Here is a 22,575-nt window from a genome sequence, read left to right on the forward strand (position 1 = left end):
TCCATTATGTTTTGTGATGTAAACAGTGTAAGGGGATGTAGAGGAGGCTGGAGTGGGGTACAGCAAGATGAGAAGGGTCTTTGCCCTCCTGACTATGACCTTCAGCCCCCTCCTCAGCATGCTTGGTGCATTGTGGTTAGGGGTTATGTAGTACTTCAGCTGCCACCAGGAGGAAGGACATACTTGACCAGACTCCTTTTCCTTGGTCCTGGCTTGTGAGAGAGAGCAATTTACTCAGTTGTAAACTGGGCATCATAATAATGGCAATAATAATAAAAGTGATGATTATGATTGATAATAGGAAAAAAACCAAAATGAACTATAGCACCAGTTCCTGATAGCACTGAGGCTTGTGCCCAGAGAAGTGCAGCCCTGCCACCTTTTGAGAAGATGAAACAAAATCATCCACCTTATGATTTAGAAATAAGAAAAAAGAAGTAAAACTCAGTTTCAGCTTTAGGCAATGGTATACCCATACAATTACAGTTGGATGGAATCAACATTTAGTCCTGAGAAGATAACACATGATGCTTCAACATCAATCTCACATTAAATGGTGTGGGGAGAGAGGATACAGATCCAAATGGACAGGATCTGAGGTTCAGATACTTAGGTCAAACAAAGCGTATAAGAATGCAGCTTGAACAAGGACAATAACCTTCTGATACTAGAGGCAAAATCATGGGAACAATTAACAGACATACTAAAACTAGCAGAATTATAAAGCTGACTAGCATACTTTAAAACAAAGAACCTGATGCAGGATTTAGCTAGCTCAGTTCTCCGACTGCCAGAGATTTCAACTTTCAATCAAAGATTTTAGGAACACTTCCTGTTGACTCTCTAGAGATTTCTGGGTCATGGTTTAGTGTCTTATTTCACCTCCAGCCCAGAGGTACTTAGCTCTGCTCTTACCACAGGCTCCGAGCAGTCTACTCTGTTCCTCTAGAATCTCTACCTCTGCCTTATTCTCTGTTCTCTGAAGATTTCCTTATCTCTAATTCATTACCCATCCTCATTACCAGTCCTAGAGAAAGTTTACTTTACTCTTAATACAGTTCCTTCATGTTTGGGCACTGTTTAGCTCTCTTCTTCTACTGGAAACTAGCTCTCCCAAACTATGTTTCCAGTCTCCATCCTGTCTTTCAGCTGTCTATTTTTATCTTCTAGGTGTTCTTTCCCCTTGGTCCCCCTGATGCTCTGCTTCCTTTAATACCTGCTAGTTATCTTGTTTCCCTTTGTCTCAACACAAAGCTTTTTCCAACAGCAGGAGCAAACTATGGACAATTTCTTCCCTTCCCACTCCTCTTGAGGCTTGGGTTTTGCAGTGAACCTGAGCTCTTCTGCCTAAATGTTCAGTCATCTGGGATATATGATTTGTCTGTGTGGTTGCAGGTTTCCCTGCCTGGCCTATGTGCAGCCCCAGTCTGAGCAAATGTGGGGAAGGAAAGCACCTTGCTCTGCTTCAGCAACTAGCGGGTTGCCTATTCAGTTCAGGGGGAAAATAGAAACTTTATATTGTACTTTTTGTTTTTAAAGTAACAGTTCATGATTGTACATAGGTAAGGCTTGTTAAGTTCCACTGCCATACATCTAGGTAGATAGGCATAGGACTTCAGCTTTGTTTAAGAAGTCGTCATAACAGTTGGAGAGTTTTCTACACTAAAAATATGTATGTGTGGCTTTCTGACAAAAATTATAGGGAAATATGTCACAGTAATAAAAATAAGTTAAGAATGTGTTACAGTAACTAAAGTTATGTTGATTCGAAGTTGAAAATACAAGGCAAGGAAAATTTGTATAACTACAATTAAAGCAGATTCAACATAGTTAGTGTAGGCTGTTTCTCCCCCCTCCTGGCTGATTTTTAGTATAGTAAGCCTTGGCTCACATTTTGCTTTTGGAGCTAACTGGAAGCATTCTTGGCTTTGCGGCTGACCTATTGTCTGCCAATTTTTTTCCAGGCCCTTGGATGCTTTCTGTTGTTTGCCCAACAGGCTTCATTTAGCAAGCCCAGTACAATGTGAGAAAGGGCCTCTAGGCCTGTTGGGTTCCCAACCTGGAGTACTCCAGATGTGCTAGTCTAACAACCCCCTTCATCCTCAGCAGGCCTGACTAACGTCTAGTTAGTAGACAGGAAAAGGCCCTCTAGCTTCTCAGCATGCAGCACTGGTGAAATGAGATGAAAAAAGAAAATATGCCATTTTTCCATTTTTGCTTCCCCCTTCTTATGTTGTATTGGAAATCACTCCTGCAATTCTGCCAAGCATCAGAAGCAACTAGTTAGGAATTTTTGACTATTTTTTGAAGAAGTAATATTAGAAGCCTGCTGAGCCTACTAAACTAAATTGGATATAGACAGTTTTCACTCTTTTATTTCCAGATAATAAAAGAAAAAATATATACTTTCTTAAACTATTTTGTAAGCTGCTCAACTTCCAGATGATGCAGGAATGTACATGTGTTCAAGTGAACAAATTTTGTTTAGACAGAAGGGAAATGGTCTATGTCAGTTGAATCCAAATGTACACCACATACTTCAAATTAACTCAGGTTGAGTACTGACCTTCTCAGGCTTGTGCATTGAGTAACGAACTCTGCAACCCAACTCCTCTCTAGCAACATTGTTTAATTTTTATTTTGAATACTTTTGAAAATATAGATTTTTTAGAATCAGGATTATATAGCAGCGTTGCCAAAAGCAGACACCTTGATTTTTTTTTTTTAAAAAACCCTTTTGTTTCTAAACAAATGAACTGGATGTCTAAGAAACCATGTGGTTTTGTTTACCTCTGGGAAGGACCTGCTTTGGATAATTAGGAACCATTTACTGTTTTTTGCTGTGGAAGAGAAAACAGAAGGAAGAAACACTGCTTTGAACTCCTAAAGGAAAGGCAGGATATAACTCCAAACAAATACTGCAAGTAATAAAGTACAAGACCATGATAGAAAGACAGAGGGAACATTTAAGTATATAATTGAGAGTTTTTTTCATGCTTGTTTATGTTTCCTGTTTTCTAAAAACTGTACATGATGACTATTTTAGGGTTTACACCCCTACCTGGTGTTAGGCTGTCATTGCTCTCATGTAATTAATGATGAAAAGATGAGTTAAGTCTGGGTATTTCCTGCCTCCAATGTATTTTGAGGCATCCTACCTTAGTACTCTTTCATGGAATTAAAAACTCTCCCTGGTACCAAATTAAGGCCAATTAAATTATTCCCAGTATAATAGATCATGCTAGATGACAAGAAAAAGGCAAGGAAATGAGGACATTAGGAACAGATTCTTTATAGCACTAATTAGGTTAATGTGGTTTTGCTGAAGCAGCATATCTAAAATTATTGGGGGGGAAAATGATTGGTTAACTGGCTTGTAGCTCAAAGCCTAAAACTCTCCCACCCTTTTGTTCACTTAATTTCCTTTGTGTAGAGCAGCAGTGACAGTCTGCTTTTTAAGTATTGTTCCATTCAGGTGCTGCAGTGCTTTAATATTTAGTCCTGTAGATTTCCATATCTCTTCCCCCCAGCATATAAGAAATCTTAATTATCTTGAATCGTTGTCCCTTCTGTATTTCCTAGTTATGAAATGTAAGCTTTATGCTGCTAGTTATCTTGGGCTCAGCCCAGCCCAAGTTAAGAACTCTTATACTTGCATTCTCTGCATAAACTTGCATAAACTCTGTTACTTGCATTCGTATTTATCCCTGAGACTGAAATTAATTTATATATTTCAATATTACTATCTGTTAATACTGACATCTATTCATTGCAATTTAGAAATTTAAGTGAGATGGTTTAGTTTGGCAGCATGTCTGAACTATCAGTACCCAACAAACTTAAGACTTAAAGTGGTTGCCAGACTAGTATTTGAAACCACTTGTTGAAGCTTATCTGTAAACCACAGCTTGGACATCTAACTTAGCAAAATAAAATTTGATATACAGTATTGCTTAATCCTCCATGGATGCTCTTTTAAAGGTTCTCCAGATTGCCAGATAGAAGAAATAAATAGTATGAATTATATAGTATTTGCCTGTGTTATGTAATGTTTAAACTCTAAACTATGTAAACCATTGTTGGGTGCTATGAAAGTAATAAAAGAAACCTTTTTCACACTCATAATAGGTTTTGAATTAATGTGTCTTCAATGCATAAGTATAGTCTTTGAAGATGACACAGAAATGTACATCTTTCTATGGGCAAAATGTGTATTTCTTCTGGAAGAAAGAAAAACCTTAGCTCTTTGGGTTATTGTTTATTCATCAGATGGTAAATGCTTAACTTAAGGTTACAGTATTATCTTTCTTTACTTCTAACATTAGTAAGTCAGTGGAGGTGCTGCATGTGGACTGTCATTAAATTTTATCAATATACTTTCAAATAATGCAGTTACATTTTGTATATATTTGTAGCTATATAAATTTGGGGGGGGGCGTCTTAATTCATTATGCATTTGTAAAAACTCTGGAGGAGACTTAGGCAAGCAGCTTAACGAAAATGTTAACTGAGGTATAATATCTGTAGAGTAATCAAGAAATTGGTCCAAATTTATTTTTTTATTATTTTTAGTGGTAGACATTTTTTAAAAAATCTTTCCCTTTTAGCCATCAGCCTTTGTCAGCTTCACAGCTGCTTTGGCAACAGGCAAGAAGGATTCCGAGTATAGAACTATTATGAAGCATCCATGCACAGTTTCACTTCCTTTAGTTTTCTAGCCACTTTCATAGAGAAAACTAACCATTTGGCTTTGCACACAATCTTCTGTCTATATTCAGACCATGATCTGAGCCTTTTATTTTAGGGTGGATTTATTATTAACATTGTTAACATTTGAACATCTGCTGTTCCTTGCAAGATCATAAACTGCTTTTAAAACCCTTTCCATTTCAAATGCAGCTTGCTATGACACTTGAAATAAATCAAAAGCCTTTCTTTTGAAGTACAACATAAGAGACAAGACCTCTTTACAGGTAGTCCTTGACTTACAACCATTTGTTTAGCGACTGTTCAAAGTTATGACGGCACTAAAAAGTGACTTACGACCACTCCTCACATTTACGACCATTGCAGTGTTCCTGCAGTCAAATGATCAAAATTCGGGCGCTTGGTAACCAGCATGTATTTACAATGATTGCAGCATCCCGGGGTCACACGATCGCTATTTGCAACCTTCTCAGCCAATTTCCGACAAGCAAAGTCAATGGGGAACTGTACGATTCACTTAACGACCCAGTGATTTGCTTAATGACCATGGCAAAAAAAGGTCATAAAAATCAGGTGCAGTCATGTGATGCCTCGCTTAATGACTGCACCTCTTAATGATGAATTTTCCAGTCCCTATTGTGGTTGTAAGTTGAGGACTACCTGTATTAATTTACATATTACAATTGTTTATATCCTACCTTTCAGGATAACTAATCTCCCAAAGCAGCTTACAAGCAATATAAACTATTCTTACTGAAGGGTCTACAAACAAAGAATTTTCTTAGATCCTTCTCTCAGGGCATTTGGTGGGATGACCCTGTGGATGGATGTGGGGTGAGGAGAGCAGGTTTTTTGGATAATCTTTGCTTCCTTCCTTTTTTCCTCCCTTCTCTTCAGTGATCCCTGTTATCACCCAAGCCCCATGGAAGTAAACGGAGCTTATTATTTAATACATCTAGGACTGCACTGTCACTAGTGAAGTTCTGTAGATTGTGGCCACCATAGTGCCAAAGCCATCCCATCCAAGCTGAATCTGACCACAATTTGGCAAAGTGAGACATCAAATGACTCCCTTGACTCTTTTCAAGCCTGATTTGCTGTTAATGCTGTTCCTCTTCCTAACACTTTGTAGGGAGGAGTATATACTTGGGAATAGCATAAACTGATGGGGAATAGGGTAGCACCTCTGCTTCAGTCTCTTTTGTAAGCTGCTGCTCTTTGTATAATTCATTTTTGGCCCAGGGGCCAAAAGGTTGTTAACCATTTGGATAACATAATGCAGGTCATTCTCCCAAAAATAGTTGGGGGCAGTATAAAAATCAAGTTTAAATTGTAGAGACTCACAGGTATATTAAATTGATTAAACACTTTTCATATGATTGCTAACCATGTATTTTATAGATTGAAATATCAATTTGCTTGCAATTCTTGGAGGGTCCATGGAGGCCATATTTGGCCTTGGACCCTCAGCTTGTGCACTGTTATGACATTCAGGGCAGAGCCTTTGACTTGTTAATCATTAAATAGTTTATGGTCAGCCTTCTAAAGAGCTTCTCTGTTTCTGTGTGGTTTGTGATAGTGTTTGAGGAGAAAAGTGCTCTCTTTGTAAAGGATGTTCTCACGCCATTCATTGTGGCAGAGCTCTTTCCAGGCTGTGTCTTTGCACAGCTCTGTTTGGCTTGCTTCTTCATGGGAAAACCAAAACTGACAGGAATGGGTACCCCTTTTTAGACTTATGTAAAGCAGGGCTCGAGGGAAGCGGTGGCGCAGCGACTTAATGACGCTGAAAGTTGCCGGCCAGAAATGGCTGAAGCTTCGGCGGTTCGAGTCCAGCCTTTGCGCTAAACAGGGTGAGCTCCTGTTTCCTCCCCAGCTCCTGTCAACCCAACAGGTCAAAAACTCACGTGAGTAGATAAATGGGTACTCTCACTCCGGTGGGAGGAAAAATGCTGGCGGTGCCTTGCACGGGAGTCGGGAGCAGCTGCCGGTAAGCGCGAAACCGCGCTCGCCCGAAAAGGGCGCGAAGCAACGGAAACCCCGCCTCCTGCGCTCGCCAGCTGGGCTCTGCTCTAGGAAGGAGGCTCTGGCAAACCACTTCCGAAACAATTGCCTTGAAAACTGCAAAAGGACTCGTCCAAAGCAGTCACTGCAGGGTCAGTAATGACTGAGCGCAGACAAAAAAAAAAAAAAAAGCAGGGCTCACTTTGCATTACAGAGTTGGAACAAAAGAGCAATCTGATTTGAAGCAGTGCTTCATTGGCAAAGAAGTGAGATGTTCCATCTGAGGAGTCAAGGTGGGCTGGTCTCCTGGGGTTGGCTGCTTCCATTTTCTGAAAGTGTCTCCTGCCTGCATTAAAAGTTCTAAGAGTGTTTCCTTTGATGCCACTTGACTATGCCAAACCAACCAGAGCAACCCTTTGAGGCCTTGGGTAGCCCTGACTTTACAAAATTACATTTCTTAAATACAGATACTACAGTCCATCACTCCTTCAACAAGAGCAGGGGACAAGGATATATTAAAGAATGTCAGGCATATAAGATTGTATGGATTCACAGCTCTTCCAAAAGGTAACGCCTTATATATTTGGTTATGTTCGTCATTCACTTAACACACTCTGGGTGGTGGGCAAAATATTTGCACTGAAATATATACAGAAGTTCTTATAGCCAAATCAGTGGTTTTCCCCATTGGGAATATGAATTTTAGAAAATAATATTTTAAAATATTAATATGTTAATATCTGTAGGGGGAAAAGCTGAAAGGGTTGGAGGGCCAACTAGAAATTGAACAAATAATCCCTCCAACCTTTTTCAGCTTTTCCCCCTACAGATATTAATTTTTTTTTTTTAGTTTTGAACTACCAAAGTTACTGTCCCAATTCCATACAAATGCTGAGGCTGCTGTATGTAAAGCTGTCTCAGTGGGATTGACATGCATGAACCAGGATGCGGTTTCAATCATGTGACACCAGCATCTATTAGCATATGCAGAAACAACTGTCCCACTTCTGTACATCCCTGTTTTGCTTGCCAGTTGAACACAAAGCTTTTATTGACCGCTGACCCTGCTGCTTTTGTTTCACAAAAAGGGGTTAGATGAAAATTTGCAATAAAGCAACACTCCGTGCAAGAATAACAACAGCCTCCACTGATGCGCTGTTTATGCATTGGTTTATAGGATTATTTTACAAAGTGAGATATGCAAGACAGATGGCAGCAACTCTGAAGATGCTAGGATGATAAAAGGGGAAATGTCCCAAGGCATATAATACCTTTTCATCTTCCCTTTCCAGTCTATCTGAGTTTGAGACTTTGGGCTTAGCAGTGAGAGAGCCTTTTTCAAAAACCTCCCTAGCACTGATTCTGGCTGTTGCCTAGGAACATGTCTCTGGTCTTTTGGTGCATTCATATTCTAATCATAGCACTTTGGCGAAGGCTTGTTTACTTCCTTTGCAAGCTGTGGAGATGACAAAACCTTTGCATGTTTCTTGTTTTCTGTTCATATTTTCATCTCATTTACACATGAAACAAAGCAAGGGCAAAGAGTTCCTCACCCAAGCAAATTTGCACATAGGACAGTTTGTCAGTCAGAATGATCTGACTATATTTTATGTTCATAGTCTGATAGTAGAGGTAGTCTTGAAAAAAGTAACTTATCTGGTTTCTTGTGGTATGGAAAAAAGGTTTCCAGATGACCAGAAAGAGAAGCCTTGGTAAATCAAGAAATAAGTTATTTCTTTCACACCATCATGACTACTAAACTACATATTACATAAACATTTAATGTTCTTTTTTAAAGAAAGTAATGCGCGAGACAACCAAAACTGGGACTCTGATAGAAGGAGGATTAATCCCTTTCCTGTATGCAGCAGTCCTGCCAAACATTGTCATATTCACATACACAAATGCACGCACACACACACACACCAAGACAGTGAAATGAATACCAATGGAAATGTCCTCAAAATTGCGTAACATATTTTTGTGTGTGGTTTTCATTAAGAGTAGGGTTGGATAATGTACAAAAGCCAACTCCATTACAAGCGCTATTGTTCCCACTTAATGCTTGTGTTCTGAAAATCAACATAGAAATCATGTCACTAGACAACCACAAAATCCCATTCAGATAGGTATCTTGCTAAGGGATGGATATATCTTGTATATGAAGTCCTCATGCAAGTTTCAGCGATGGAATAAGGCTCAACACTAGTTTTTCCAATTTTCACTCAATTTAAACCTTTTGAAGGATGTATGTCCTTTTGGTTTCACCTTACACCTAAACATATAAAGGCTGTACCTGTTCAGACTACATTGGGTTTTCAGTCAAACAGTGTACCTTTCACATACTGAGGCTTGACTTTAGTCTATATCAGTTACATATTGTGTATCTCTCTTCTTTCTCCTCCATGTGAGTTGAAGGAGCGGAGCAATTCTGGTGCAGGCAGGGTCTGCCTCAGTGCAAAGGAATCTCTTGGATTTTACATACACTGTAATTGTAGAGAAGCAGCAGGGACCCAATTCAGAACTATTGGTAGTTGCCAAGAGTTGCTTGTTACCTTCACTGCAGACTTTCTTTCATGCTCCCTTGATACCTATCCAACACTCTGCTCTTCAGTTTTACAGTTTTACATGTTCAGAAAGGTCATTAACACAAGAAGGAGAGAGCTACACATGTTTATGTTAGAATAAAATTATACCATATGGGATGTCAAATGCATGTACAGATGGAATGTCTCTTGTAATAAATTTGGGACTCAGCAAAGTTTTATATAGAGACAAATTTTTCATCCTTTATCACCTAACGGGGCATTTCCACATAAGTAAATGATGTCTGCAGATGTGCAGTGCAAACACATTTCCACATAAATAAATGATGTCTGCAGATGTGCAGTGCAAACACATACAGTCTGTTTACATCAAGACCAGTTTTGCTGAAGATCCTAAGTTTATGCATTTTGGCTCTCTTGGTTGAGCAACTGGTGGTATTACTCAGCTTGGATGTTACGTTATGTGACAACTTGTAGTACAGTATGCTATGAATTACAGGGATCATCCTGCCCTTAATGCTACTGTTCAATCCTTTCTGATTTTGTGATTTGTTCATGGCTTGAAGTCAAAATACTTTTTAGTCATCTAATAAACAAGTCATCTGGGAAAGCATTAGCTTATTCCTCTATGCTGAGAGGAAAAGAACAGATGGAAGGGGATGAGAAAGAGATCACAGCAGAACAAGATACTGCTTTAAGAAGGAAAATAGATAGAGTTCCAGATGACAAGGTGAGATGATTCACTACTGTCATAGTGAATATTGTTGGATGCATCAAGCCTGTCCACCAAATTGTTTCTTTAATGGTGTGGAATAGAGGAAGGGTCACCTTGTATCCCACTTTCCATCTCTGATCTGCTACTGTTATGTACATAAAGGGTTAAAGCTGCAATCACCAAAGGCTACCACCTTTTGGACTCTCCATGCTAATAACCCACAATATTGTTTCTAGTGGCTCTGGACAGTTGTGTGCTGATAGATAGATAGATAGATAGATAGATAGATAGATAGATAGATAGATAGATAGATAGATAGATAGATATTAAGATAGAGATCACATAAATCACTGCCTGTTGTTCATGTCTCTCTTCCTCTCTTGGTTCATCTGCCTTTTGTCCCTTGTTTTGACGTTTGCTGATCTTTAACAATTAAACATCAAGCTATATATTTTTTTTTGCTAGCTGAGCTGCATGGTATGCCTGTTTGCTCTGATGTGGATGTAAGGATTGAATGAGAGTGTGGTGGGTGCAAACCAAGTTGGAAGCTCCCCACAGTAATATTCCCACAAATATAAGGCAAAAGATACTTATGTACATAGTTTCTTATGGCAAAGTCTGAGGAAACTGATCAAGGATTTCTTAGAAGTGACACGATTCAGATCTGAATATTTTAGAAAACAAACAACTAGTGGTGATAAATCAATAAAAAGATTAAACTCAGGACTGATGGGCAGAAATACTTTACACTGTGTGTAAATAACTTGTGGAATGTGCTAGTTGTAGAAGTTGTAATGTCAACCAACCTGGATGGTTTTAAAAGAGGACTGGATAGGTTCATGAAGGATCAGGCTGTTAACGGCTGTTAATAGTACTTCCTGAAGCAATGCATGTCTGAAATACAGATTGTTGGGAGGCAATTGTACTTTCAACAGAATGTCACAATGCAGTCTTCGGTCTCTTTAAGATAATTATCTGCTAACTCGCCCCTCCCTTTTCTTTTCTGGTGCTTGATTGTAATTAATAGTATGCCTGGAATGTGGTATATAAAAACATAAATCTTTGAATAGCTATCTGGAGAGATGCTTCTCCAATTGGGGAGTTTGCTGCATTTCAAGTAAAATGGTTGGGTTTTCAATGAGCTTTTGGGATGATGATGATGATGATGATGATGATGATGATGATGATGATGATGATGATGATGATGTAACTTCTATCCAGATAACCCCTGCATAATGGTGTCATTCCTTTTTAATAGAATGAAGAGAAAAGAAACCTATCTTTGGGAGGCCACGTTGGATTTGACAGTCTTCCTGATCAACTTGTCAGCAAATCAGTGGCGCAAGGTTTCAGCTTCAACATCCTCTGTGTAGGTCAGTAAAGTGCTTATTGTAAAGAGGAATACTTAGAATCTGAATAATAACCAGAAGCTGCCAAGTTGCAAGAATAAAGGGAGGGCCAAGGCTTATTAGAAGAGTAGTTGTTTAGCATACAGAGAGACCTAGCTTCTATCCCACCATCTCTGTTAAAAGGATCAGGCAGTGGATGATATGAAAGATCAGGTTGTAAGGGAGCTTCCTGTATTCTTCCACTACTGGCTAGGTTCCCACATCATGTTAAGCCATAATGTGATTTATTTGGATTTTTGCCCTACGGTTTTATGGGAACTCAGCTGTTCTGACTTACACAATACATTGCATCTGTCAGTGATATAAACCTGATTGGTTTTTCAAATTGAAACAACTACAGTATAGCTAATATGCTAAGAAGTTAAACTTTCCAAATTTGGGTTATCACATGCTGTGTCTTGGAATGCAGCTAAACGTTTTTTCAGAATTTTGACCTTGCTTACATTTTTTCTGAGTGAGAACAGAACCCAGTTTGAAACATTTACATGAATAATGTCATTTTACTCCACTGAGCTTTTGGTAATCAAAATGAAGGCTCAACTATCTATTCTGTCACCCTTCTGGCTCATTAAGTTGCCAGTGAATCCTGGCAACTTAATGAATCATTTCTACAATTCCTGACTTGTTATGTATAGAAATTGTGGCATAAAAATATTTAGTTACTTGCTAAACAAACTGTTTCATGTACGTTTAGACATTTATTTATTCTACAGTTGATTAGCAAGGAAGTATATTTTAGATACCTAAAATATTTTTATTTTAATTTATAGCTAAAGTCTCACAGGATTTAAGCTGTGCTTTAAAAGATATTTAAACTTTTAAATTTCAGCTTTCACTTGCTTCCAAGACCTGGACTTCGGAGTCTGCCACAAGATGTAATGTGATGCCTTTCCTAGCAAGCTTTAAAAAACATTTTAAGCTTTGGTTTTAAGGTCCCCTCCCCTCAAAATTGAAGTCTCTTGATATGTTCTGCATTCAACAGTGATCAGTTGAACAAATACAAATAGAGTCAGTATTGCTGTATGAGAGGATCTGGGCCAGCTTTGAATGTTTTTTGTTCTCTAATGTTTCAAAAGTTTGGTGCCACTCCAACAACTCAGTTCCATTCTTGCACATGCATAAAGTAGTTGCCTGCCATAGCCAGGAGCAAAAATTTCTAGATTCAGTTCCTACCTGAACTTCTAACTCTGCCAAGAACATATCCTAGCATCATAAAGCACCAAGATTTTTTAGTGCCTGTCCATGTATTAAAATGCACACAAAATCCTGGAAGGATGTTTTTGCCATTAACTATAATTTTTAAAAACTGCTTTTTTTTTTTTAAAGGTGTGAGTGTTTTTGTCATAATTAAGGGCAGAGTACTCTCCTGGCACTGTAGATCTTGATCATGTTGAGATTCCACAAATGTTTGCCTTACTGTTCATGATGTTTTGGTGCTTTTCCATTTTATGTCTGGAAAAGTATCTCAAGTCCATAAGTTTTTAAAAGTGCAAAGGACTAAACTTTACCAATTACTGAAAATTTAAATGTGAAAAGATGCAGTCTTATGTTACCGAGTTGGTTCTTCACTATGCTATTTTCTTTTTTCAGAGAAAAAAATTGTTTTTTGTTGATTTTGTTGATCACCGTTTGAATAAACATTTTAATTTTTTTTAGGTGAAACGGGCATTGGGAAATCTACCCTGATGAATACTCTTTTTAATACAACGTTTGAGACAGAAGAAGCCAGTCATTACGAGCATGCAGTCCGTTTACGGCCACGAACGTATGATCTGCAGGAAAGCAATGTCCATCTGAAACTGACCATTGTAGATGCTGTGGGATTTGGAGATCAGATAAATAAAGATGAAAGGCAAGTCACTTTCCAGTTTGGTCCAGAAACATTTGCAGTGTTTTGGTGGGAAAAAGATGTGTATATTCCACCTGAACACAGGACTTACATATAGTGCTTGTGATCATCTGCTTACAGTATCTGCCATGGAAGGCTTAGAGGACACAGCAGTCTGGAAGCAGAGGAGAACAGAACAGTAATAGGAAATTACAGATGTCATTCAGATCAAATATAATCCATAGCCACCTTGTGGCTAAGCTGTAATACTATCCATACAATTGCCGAATTTAGAAACGTTTCCATTAGGCTTGGTAGGAAACTAAAGAGTTAATGATGGCTCTGCATTTTGGATTCTGGGCATGCGAGCTATATTCGTTCTCAATTTCTCCACTGGCTCTAATGTAAATTGCTGGGTTGTGTACATGCTGAAAGGAAGATGAAAGAGTGAGGCTTTGGGGCTCTTCTTCTGTCAGTCAGATATCCTGATTCCCTTCCTCCCATTTTCCCATACAACAAGCTGGCTGGAATCAGTTTTGTTCATTTCATTTGAGTAATGATAGCTGCTATACCTCTTGCTTCCAAAGTAAAGACAAGGGTACTTTATCTGCTGTATGTCCCAATACTGAACAACAACAGAGACTACTGTTGTTTTCATATCCTACATGTGAGCTTCCCAGAGGGTCATCATAGGAAACAGGAGTTATTTATTATCGACTTTGGCTTTTATGTTGTTCAGTTCCTAATGGTTCTGAGTGACTTCCAGGATTCTGTAAGTAGTGGCTTTCATGTACTACAACAGGGCTGCTCTTATATTTCAAGTCAACCTGTAGAAAATGTCCTAGATTGGAGATTCTGCAGTTAATCCATGATTTGATTTATACCTTAAAGGAGGCTGAGGATTGAATGCTAGTCTGAAGGAGAATTTAAAGCAAAGATTCTTCTGGCTAGCAGAAATTGATGAGATATGCCTGTTATTTTTACTGCAAGGAACTCCTCCAGTCAAGTGGTTGGGGTGTAACCACTTGACATTCTAACATTCATTTAGTCACTGGATTTATATCCAGCCTTTGCTCCAGGAGCTCAAGTCATCAAACACTCCCTCTTCCAGTTTTTATCTCTTCAGCAGTCTTGTAAAGTAGGTTGGGCTGAGAGAATGACTGGTCCAAAGTCACTCAGTGAGCTTTTCATGACTTACAATGGATTTATTCTGCATGTAGTTCTCCATTTACAGAAACAAGTGGCCAAAGGTCATTGTTGTCTGAGTAGAAGATGCACACCAGGAGGACCTTACACAACAAAAGAAGTGTTTGCTGCTTGTAGAAGGGCATTTCAGTTCCTGCTATGTAATCAATCTGTAGTTTGGAGATAGTAGGTTTATGAGTAACTCTGTTTGCTGTAATACTGGTGTGGGAATCCATGACTGCCAGTTGTTGTCAAACCACAGTTCCAAGTGGTGTACACCAACACAGTCAATGGTAAGAGATGTTTGAAGCTGAAATTCAGCACTAGTTCAGAACTAGTTCAGCACTTCTTACATGCAGTCTTCTGCTAACTTTTGTTTAGTCTGTTTCAGCCAGCACTAAAAGTTTTTCAGCATCTCTTTTGCTCAGATTTTATGAAAGTTTGGTAGATGGAAACATGGAGTCATGTTGAAAGTGTTTAGTCATTCTTTGTGAATGGTACCATTCAAGTTGCTAATGGAATTCGTTTTTAGTTACAGGCCAATAGTAGATTACATTGACACGCAGTTTGAAAATTATTTGCAAGAAGAGCTAAAAATCCGACGTTCCCTCTTTAATTATCATGATACAAGAATCCATGTCTGCCTTTATTTTATCACCCCAACTGGCCATTCATTGAAGTCCTTGGACCTGGTGACCATGAAAAAGCTGGATAGTAAGGTAAGTATCCCCCATCATTACAAGGACTGGCTTTTATCTACCTATCTACCTACTTACTTATTATCTATCTTAATGATGCGCTTGGTCAGGAGTTTTCCTTCAGTGATCTGGAGGCATAAATGAATATCAGACAAATTGAACAAAAACTTCATAGAACTCTAATCCTTTTCTTTATCAGAAGATCTTCTTTTCTACCTCACCCCACAAGAATTGTATAAAAACACTGTTCTTATCAGTTTTTATGAGACTTCATCGTCTCTATTTTATTAGAATCATTTTAACCAAACTCTGTGGATTGTGTTTCCTTAAATGCCATTACTTTAGCAGTCCAAAATTGTGATGCAGCTTCAGCATTACAAGCTGCATCATACTGAGATATGAACAAAAGAAAGTGAGGGTGATTGTATGTGGAGTTTAGTCATTGTTGCTATCCCCAGAGCAAGAGCATTTCAACAGCTGGGTGGAAAACATAGTACTGGAGAAGTTGCAGGGATATAAACCCCATGAATTTGGTTCTGTGAGTTGCAGATGTTCTGATGTAGAAGCCAGTAGGATATAAAGCATTGCTGTGGGAGTATCTAAGGCAGCAGCCTTTTGTGATGTGGTAGTCAAACATAGGCCCTTCTCAGAACACTTGCAATTGCTTCCTTGATGCCTGTTTTCAGGGAACCTAGCTGACAACTAGTCATTTAATTTATTACATGGTGATCAAAGAGGAACAGCTGGTCTTCTGAAGTTCATGCTGGGAGGGGAACTGGAGGCATACTGCAAAGGTCATTGATGTAAAAGAGATTCATGTGCACAAAAAAAACCTGTAATGCTCATTCCTTAATGAGTGACCTTTTAAAACGTAAAAGAAACAAAGAAGCAGTGCCATTTCTAAATAGTAGCAGCACATCTAATCTGCTAGAAAATGCTAATTAGTTTCCTCATCCTAGGACAACCGGATATGGGTTTGAAAACTCCAGGCCACTAGATGGCAGCAAACAGGTAAAGAAACCTCTTAACTCTTTGCTGCCATCTAGTGGTGTGGACTTTAGCAGTACTACATCCCTGCTATATATTTTGTTACCTTCCAATATGCTATTGATTTTGCACTTGGGCTGGATACTGGATATGTAGATGTTGGCCAGCACATTTGTATGTGGCTGTAGCTTTCTGGACATAATTATTTTCTTACCCTTGGACAGATCTGATGTAGTATGGGATCATGCGGATGTCAGTCTGATTACTGGAAATATCAGTGGACGTGATAGTAATTGGGAATCTTCATGTAATGTGAGATTCTTCTGTCACTTGATAAGCATGAACAACTTTCAAGCTAGACTCAGGTCATAAAACCTCTTCTCCCGATACTTCAGGAGGTTTTCTGCTGAAGGGGTAAAGAGCAGCATGATCTTCGCTTAACCCTGATAATGGATTGCAGATGGGAATCCCATAAACCCCATTCCCATGGCTGTAATGGTCCCGAGGCTTGTCTCTAAGTAAACATTGATCTGTTATTTGGCCTGTCTCCTCCTTTCTGTGCTTTACCTCTGGGGGCTGCCCTAAAGGATCCCAGGTGAGGAGGGAGTTGGGTTTAAATAATTGATTTCATTTAATTGGTCTTGCAGTGAAACACAGATCAGAGATGAGTTGTAAAAACGGGATAACTAGCGATGTAGACCTCTGCCATAAAACTTCTGTTATATTTTGCCCTTCCTCATTTCTGCCCAGCTTAAGCAGTGTGAATACTCCCCAAAGAATGAACTGCACTTTTCTTAGGGCTGCAGTGGTTATCCTAAATTTTGTTTCTTTGAAGAACGTGCTATGTTAGTAAAGAAATAAAGAAATTCAAGGGAAAGATTGAAAAATGAAGATATTTGATATGTAATTAAGTAGGAAATAATGCTCTCCTTTTCCAGCCCTTATGTTTCTCTCTTCTGAGACTGGTATGATTTAGATATGGTATGTATTGGCTGGAGATCAAACATCTGCTCAGCAAAGTTGTATTTTGGTAAGCATCTGAAATGGCTATGTATTGATGGGGGCAGATGCTCAACAGTTCAGCAGCGTCAGCAGGATGATGTAAGACTTGGGTAGACTGTCTGGGTTTTCTGTGATATTAAGGGATCTTGTTCACGAGTGTGACTTCATCAGTGGGTGACCTTTTTGCCCAGCTTGCTCTTCTTATGAGTTCAGCTGCGTGTGCTGAACCAAACCAGCTGCTGCCTCCTGTATCTAATTACTTTCAGACAGCCAAAAACTCATCTTCAAAGCTGAATTCTTAAGCTAAATAATAGGTGGTTGGAATTGCAGTTGAAACAATCTAGTCAGATGGAACTGATGCACCTCTAGCTGTTCATAAGGAATAAGAGAAAGTTCAAAGGAACCAACCTATTCTGCTTTGCGATTTAAATTGAATTCATGTACATATAGCACGATAAAGTGTAGTGCCATATACCTGCCTCTTTGGAAGGACTTTTGTGATTGACTCTTATTATATAAATAAAAATTGTTGTGCATCTTTATTCTAGCTCCATGCTTGGTTTTTCCTTGTGATAATTTCAAAGTTCAGGATTTAGATTCACTCCAAGTTCTAGAAATAGTATAGGAAGACAATAGATACAGATAATAGATGTAGTTGAGAAGACTACTAGATGTCATGAGGCATCAAATAGATGCATATTTGAAAACTGGTGGATTACCTGCTAGGGGATCTCCAGTGAACTGTATGATAAAAAGTTACCCAGTTTGCTCTGATTTTTCTTATAATAGCTAACTTGCAAGTAATGTCCCCTTCAGTGGCCAGGTGTTCAACTTGAAGCTTAATTTCAATGAAGTTGAAATGGTGGGATTCTTTTTATAACACTGCTTTTAGATTTCCTGCTGGTAGATTTTTTTGGAACACACACACATTTTTCTCACTTAAAAGAATAAAATCTAAACATACCCATTTTGCAAAACTGAGAAACCAGTGAATGAATAATCGAGCAATTTCCTATAAGAAGTCTTTACATTTTTATTGGTTGCCAGCTGTTTCCAAATTCTGTTACTCTCCAGGATATTAAAGGCAAAAGCTGAAATGCAAAACACCATATGCAGCTAGCACTTTTTGTGGGGGGAGACAAGAGTTTTGCTTTACTTGGATCTTCAGAAAGGTTTCTCTGCAGACAGGAAGTTCTCCATAGTGGTGAGATGTCACTACAAGAGCCGACAGATGTCTGGAAATAATCTCTTGCCATACGTGCATTTTGTGTGTGTGTGCGTGAAGAGTTGGATCTACAGGTATTACTCTCTTGGGGTCCAAATTGCCTGCACGTGACATGTCTAGCTTGTGTGAGTGAAAGCTAAGTCAGAGCCAAGAGTCAGAAAGGCTGGGCTACCAATTTTCCTCCTCCTTTTCCCTCTTTCTTCCTCCTCACCCCAAAGTACTTAGTGATATAAAGGAAGACTTAATAAGATTATTTGCTGCATATCTGGATTTGGGGGGCCAGTTGGATATATCATTATAGAGCATACTGCTATCTTCAGCACGGCAGTATTTTTGTTCTCATTCAGTGAACCATTGGAGCTAGAGGGGGAAAAAACGCTTAGCATAAGCATCTACTGAAAAAAGCAGGACCAAAAGGAGCTTTCTTCTTATCCCTCCCCTTCGATTTTTGGCTCTGCCTTTTCAAGGAGAGCAGTGGCTTCCCAAGTCAATTCAGAAGAGCATTGAAAAGCATGGTAGATGGTCTGGAGCAGACTCATGAGTCCCGAGAATAGATAACCAAATACTAGGCCGTACCTCCTCTGATCTCATAGTCAGCCACCAAGCATTAAGGATCACATCCATGGAGCAGAAGTGACCCTAGCAAGTTGCAGATGCCAGTTGCCCCTTCCTCTAGCAGTTGTCCCTGAAAACTGGCAAGTTGAAGAAGAGAGAGCACCATGCATGATTACCAGCTGAGGAATGTGAGGAATACCAGCAAGCTTAAAGAGTACATATGGCAGCTGGGTAGCATTCCCGCTGGTATTTCCCCAGGGACCGCAAGTGTCAGGAATTTCCCAATAAAGAGATTCTCACCCACCTTGTCATCATCTGAAATGACAGCAGGAAAGAGGAGCACGTGGCATGTTCAAGGGAATGGGAAGAGAGCCAGAACAGGGAAACATGAGCAGGACCATCTGCCTGGGCAGCAGGGTGTGATTTCCCAGCACATTTAACTCAAGAGAAAGACTCTAAGCCTCTCTCAAGGAGTTATGACATCCTCCTCAACCCTGTCCCCTTCTGATCCAACAAAAGTCGGAAAGAGGATGGAGCCAGGTCTCTCCAGCCCTAAACAGTTGTATTAACTGCCAAAGGAAATAATGGAAAGATTGGGCACTGCATCCATAAATAATGTGGTGGCTGATTCTGCAAAGAGCCAGATGAGAAGAGAGCTGAAGGCAGCCAAGGTGGCTACATGAGGCTGCAGCCCTATTAACAGACTGCATCAATCAGTTGGAGCCAGTATAACTCACTGGAGCTGAGTCAGTTCATTCCATCTCACAGGGTCTTTAATTGAGGAGTTCTTCATCTTCATAGGTCATAATCCAATACCGTCTTGCTGTTGCTCAAGTCCAGCAGTTGTGTGAACGAGAGGGGGAAACACCTTGTCAAAAATTCTGGGGATCACCCAAAATGTTTTCTTTGTTGAAGCAGCCACAGAACTTATGCCAAAGATAATTGAACAACTAGGTTGTGCTACTTAAGAGATCAAGGACATGGATATGTATTCCATTCTAGTATCAGATCCGTAAATATGAATCTTAGGGATGGGTTAGGCATTGATAAAATGAAAGATATTAACTAATTATATGTTAACACATCACGTTGAGCATATCCAAAAACATATTCTGCAGATCCAGGTATGCAAACAGATTAAACTCTTCTGATAAAATGTATTTAATCAGTTGCAGAGCATTTTTACAGGAGGTTTATTTTGTATTATTGCCCTGATCAAGGATCAATTAATGAAGGTGTCCTGTAGATTTTGTGGAAATACAGCATATTGGACCTTTGGCCGTGCTAATTGTGGCTGCTGAAACTCCAGTCCAAAGCATCTGAAGGGGACTGAGTTTGGCATGAACATACAGTAGGAATGAAGCTTGTTGTGGTTACAAATGCTACTTTCCCCTTTCAGTTCAGTTAAGTGTGCGTGTGGTATTCAGAGGGCAGCTTGGTTTCACCAAGCTTTGATTGAAACATTCCTTTGAAGTGGTGTCCTAGATTGAAATAGCACTTTTCTTTGAAGCGCTGATCCGAGTGGCCAAGTCATTTGATCTGGAGGCAAAAAAAAGAAACGTCTGTGTATGTTCAGAGGCTTGTTTCCAATGGCCAGATTGAATCATCCCGCTTTTGTCTTGGATAGAGCAGCTTAGTATTTTGGATGAAGGTGCATCCTGGTGTGGCAATCTGGATCAAGGCAGTGCAGGACCACTTAGCAGAGGACATAGTCACACAGTTCCCTTCTTCAGGGTTGTAAAAGACAACACTAGTCTAGATTGAATGAAACAAGTAGCTTGTTTATCTTAGAGTAGGGAGATGTTTCTATAAAGGGGAGGATGTTCTTTGTCCCTGCAGGAAGAAATGGGAGATTTTTTGCTTCCTGATTTTTCCCCCTATTTCCTAAATAGATGGGAGCTATTTCAGGGGAAACAATGGGAGGAAGGGCTTCTTCATTCAAAAGCCCCTCTTTTGAATCCCCTGACTTTGTCACACTTGCAAGACTGGAATAGGAATCATCAGGCTCCTGGCCTGGATTAATTTTCTCTTTCCTGCCTTAAATTCTTAATCTCAGACAAATATTAAATTAGTCAATTAAATTATTTCTATTCATTGTCAGAAAGTTTGGAATCATACCAGTCAAAATGCTCCTACTTTGCTAAGGGAACCATATTACTAATTCACTAACTTAAAGACTGGTTCCAATGCTAATAAAATATCATATCCTTTGATATTTCTTGTATTTGTTTTGTAAAATCTTGCTAAATGTATTATTCCCAGTTCTTTTTACATTCATCCTTCAGCCACTTTTCATTTAATAGTTAATTCTGCCTGCACTCCTAGCTGGCATTAATTCATTTTGTAGCTAATTCATGACTGATTACAGAAAACCCAGTTTTTAATTATTTCTTTGGCTTTCCACTGCTGTCCAGGTGAACATTATTCCCATCATTGCCAAGGCTGACACTATTTCCAAGAGTGAGTTGCACAAGTTTAAGATTAAGATAATGAGTGAACTGGTCAGTAATGGAGTACAAATCTATCAGTTCCCCACGGATGACGATGCTGTAGCTGAGATTAATTCTGTGATGAATGTAAGTAACATGCTTATTCTCCACAATTGTTTGGTTTTGTATTTATAGCAGTGATGCTGAGAAATTGTATGTTGTATTAGCTGGTGAATTCCATTGTAATAGTGTTTATTCCTTCCATTTCTTAATTGGATGTGCCTTTCTGGTGCAAGAAGGCAGTGAAATTCTCTTGGTTTGGAGTAGTTGCCATTATATACACATGAAAAGCTGAAACTGGGTATACCTATGGTTCTAAACAACCTGGTTTCCAGACACTTGTTGAGTCCCATCAAAACCAAGTCAAACCAGTGATTCAGTGCAAAATATAGTCCTTCCCCCTCGATATATTTAACTGTCTTTAGAATGGGGTCTGGATTTGTAATGCAGTCCAGAAAGACAGTATGAGGTCCTTCTTCACATTCTTGGATAAATTTTAGATTTAGATATTCACATTCTTTAGAATATTGAAGTAAATTTTTGACATATGTTGTGTTAAAGCAAAAAGTCAGATTAATGGGTGTAACTACTCTGTATTTCAGAGAGGGAAAGGGGAGAAGATAGAAAAGTAATAGTGTGCATCATTTGATGGAGCAAAGTTTTTCTACTTGTTTTTTAATTTGTTATTACATTTATATCCCGTCTTTATTTTGTACAACTCAAGACATCATACATGATGCTCCCACCTCCTATTTCTCCTCAGTAACCATCCTGTGAGGTAGGTTGAGCTGAGAGTGACTGGCTCTTGGGCTTCCATGTTTAAGGGAGGACTAGAACTTGCAGTCTCTCGGGTTCTAGTCCAGCCAGCACCTTAGCCACGATGCCAAATTGGCTCTCTTTTTCAACTTCGTTTATTACATTATATCCCACCTACCTTAGAATTCACGTTTCTTGCAGTAACCCCATGAGGAATAAGTTGTGCTGGGAGAAATGAAATACCGTTAATTTGGTCAATGACCAGCAGAATTTGAAAAAATACAACACAAAAATAAAATACATGAGATAAAATACTAGCACAGCAAAGGTAAAATAACAAATAAAAACTACCCTCACGTACACTACTATAATGGTTAATTACCTATGCAAGTGTAAATCTAAAATATTACAATCTGTGAAGTACAAAATATATCACCTAAAACAAGATAGCCAACATTTTAAACCTGAAGTG

At 39.0% G+C, this 22,575-nt stretch overlaps 1 protein-coding gene across 3 annotated transcripts in view; it reads left to right on the plus strand.

Annotated features, from left to right (window-relative positions):
• SEPTIN8 (septin 8) overlaps positions 1-22,575 on the plus strand; it is a 72,329-nt gene that overhangs the window by 27,874 nt on the left and 21,880 nt on the right. For 2 of the 3 annotated variants that reach the window (XM_088133724.1, XM_088133722.1), the window contains exons 2-5: positions 11,228-11,342; positions 13,035-13,230; positions 14,924-15,110; positions 21,273-21,434. In XM_088133724.1, coding sequence (XP_087989850.1) covers positions 11,228-11,342; positions 13,035-13,230; positions 14,924-15,110; positions 21,273-21,434 — 660 coding nt within the window. The remainder of the gene's footprint in view (positions 1-11,227; positions 11,343-13,034; positions 13,231-14,923; positions 15,111-21,272; positions 21,435-22,575) is intronic. The other variant, XM_088133723.1, reaches the window with a different exon arrangement.

Source organism: Python bivittatus, unplaced genomic scaffold (assembly GCF_059951505.1).
Source record: "Python bivittatus isolate LINGU-HERP-01145 unplaced genomic scaffold, Pbiv_v1 ctg000080_np1212, whole genome shotgun sequence".
Taxonomy (NCBI): domain Eukaryota; kingdom Metazoa; phylum Chordata; class Lepidosauria; order Squamata; family Pythonidae; genus Python; species Python bivittatus.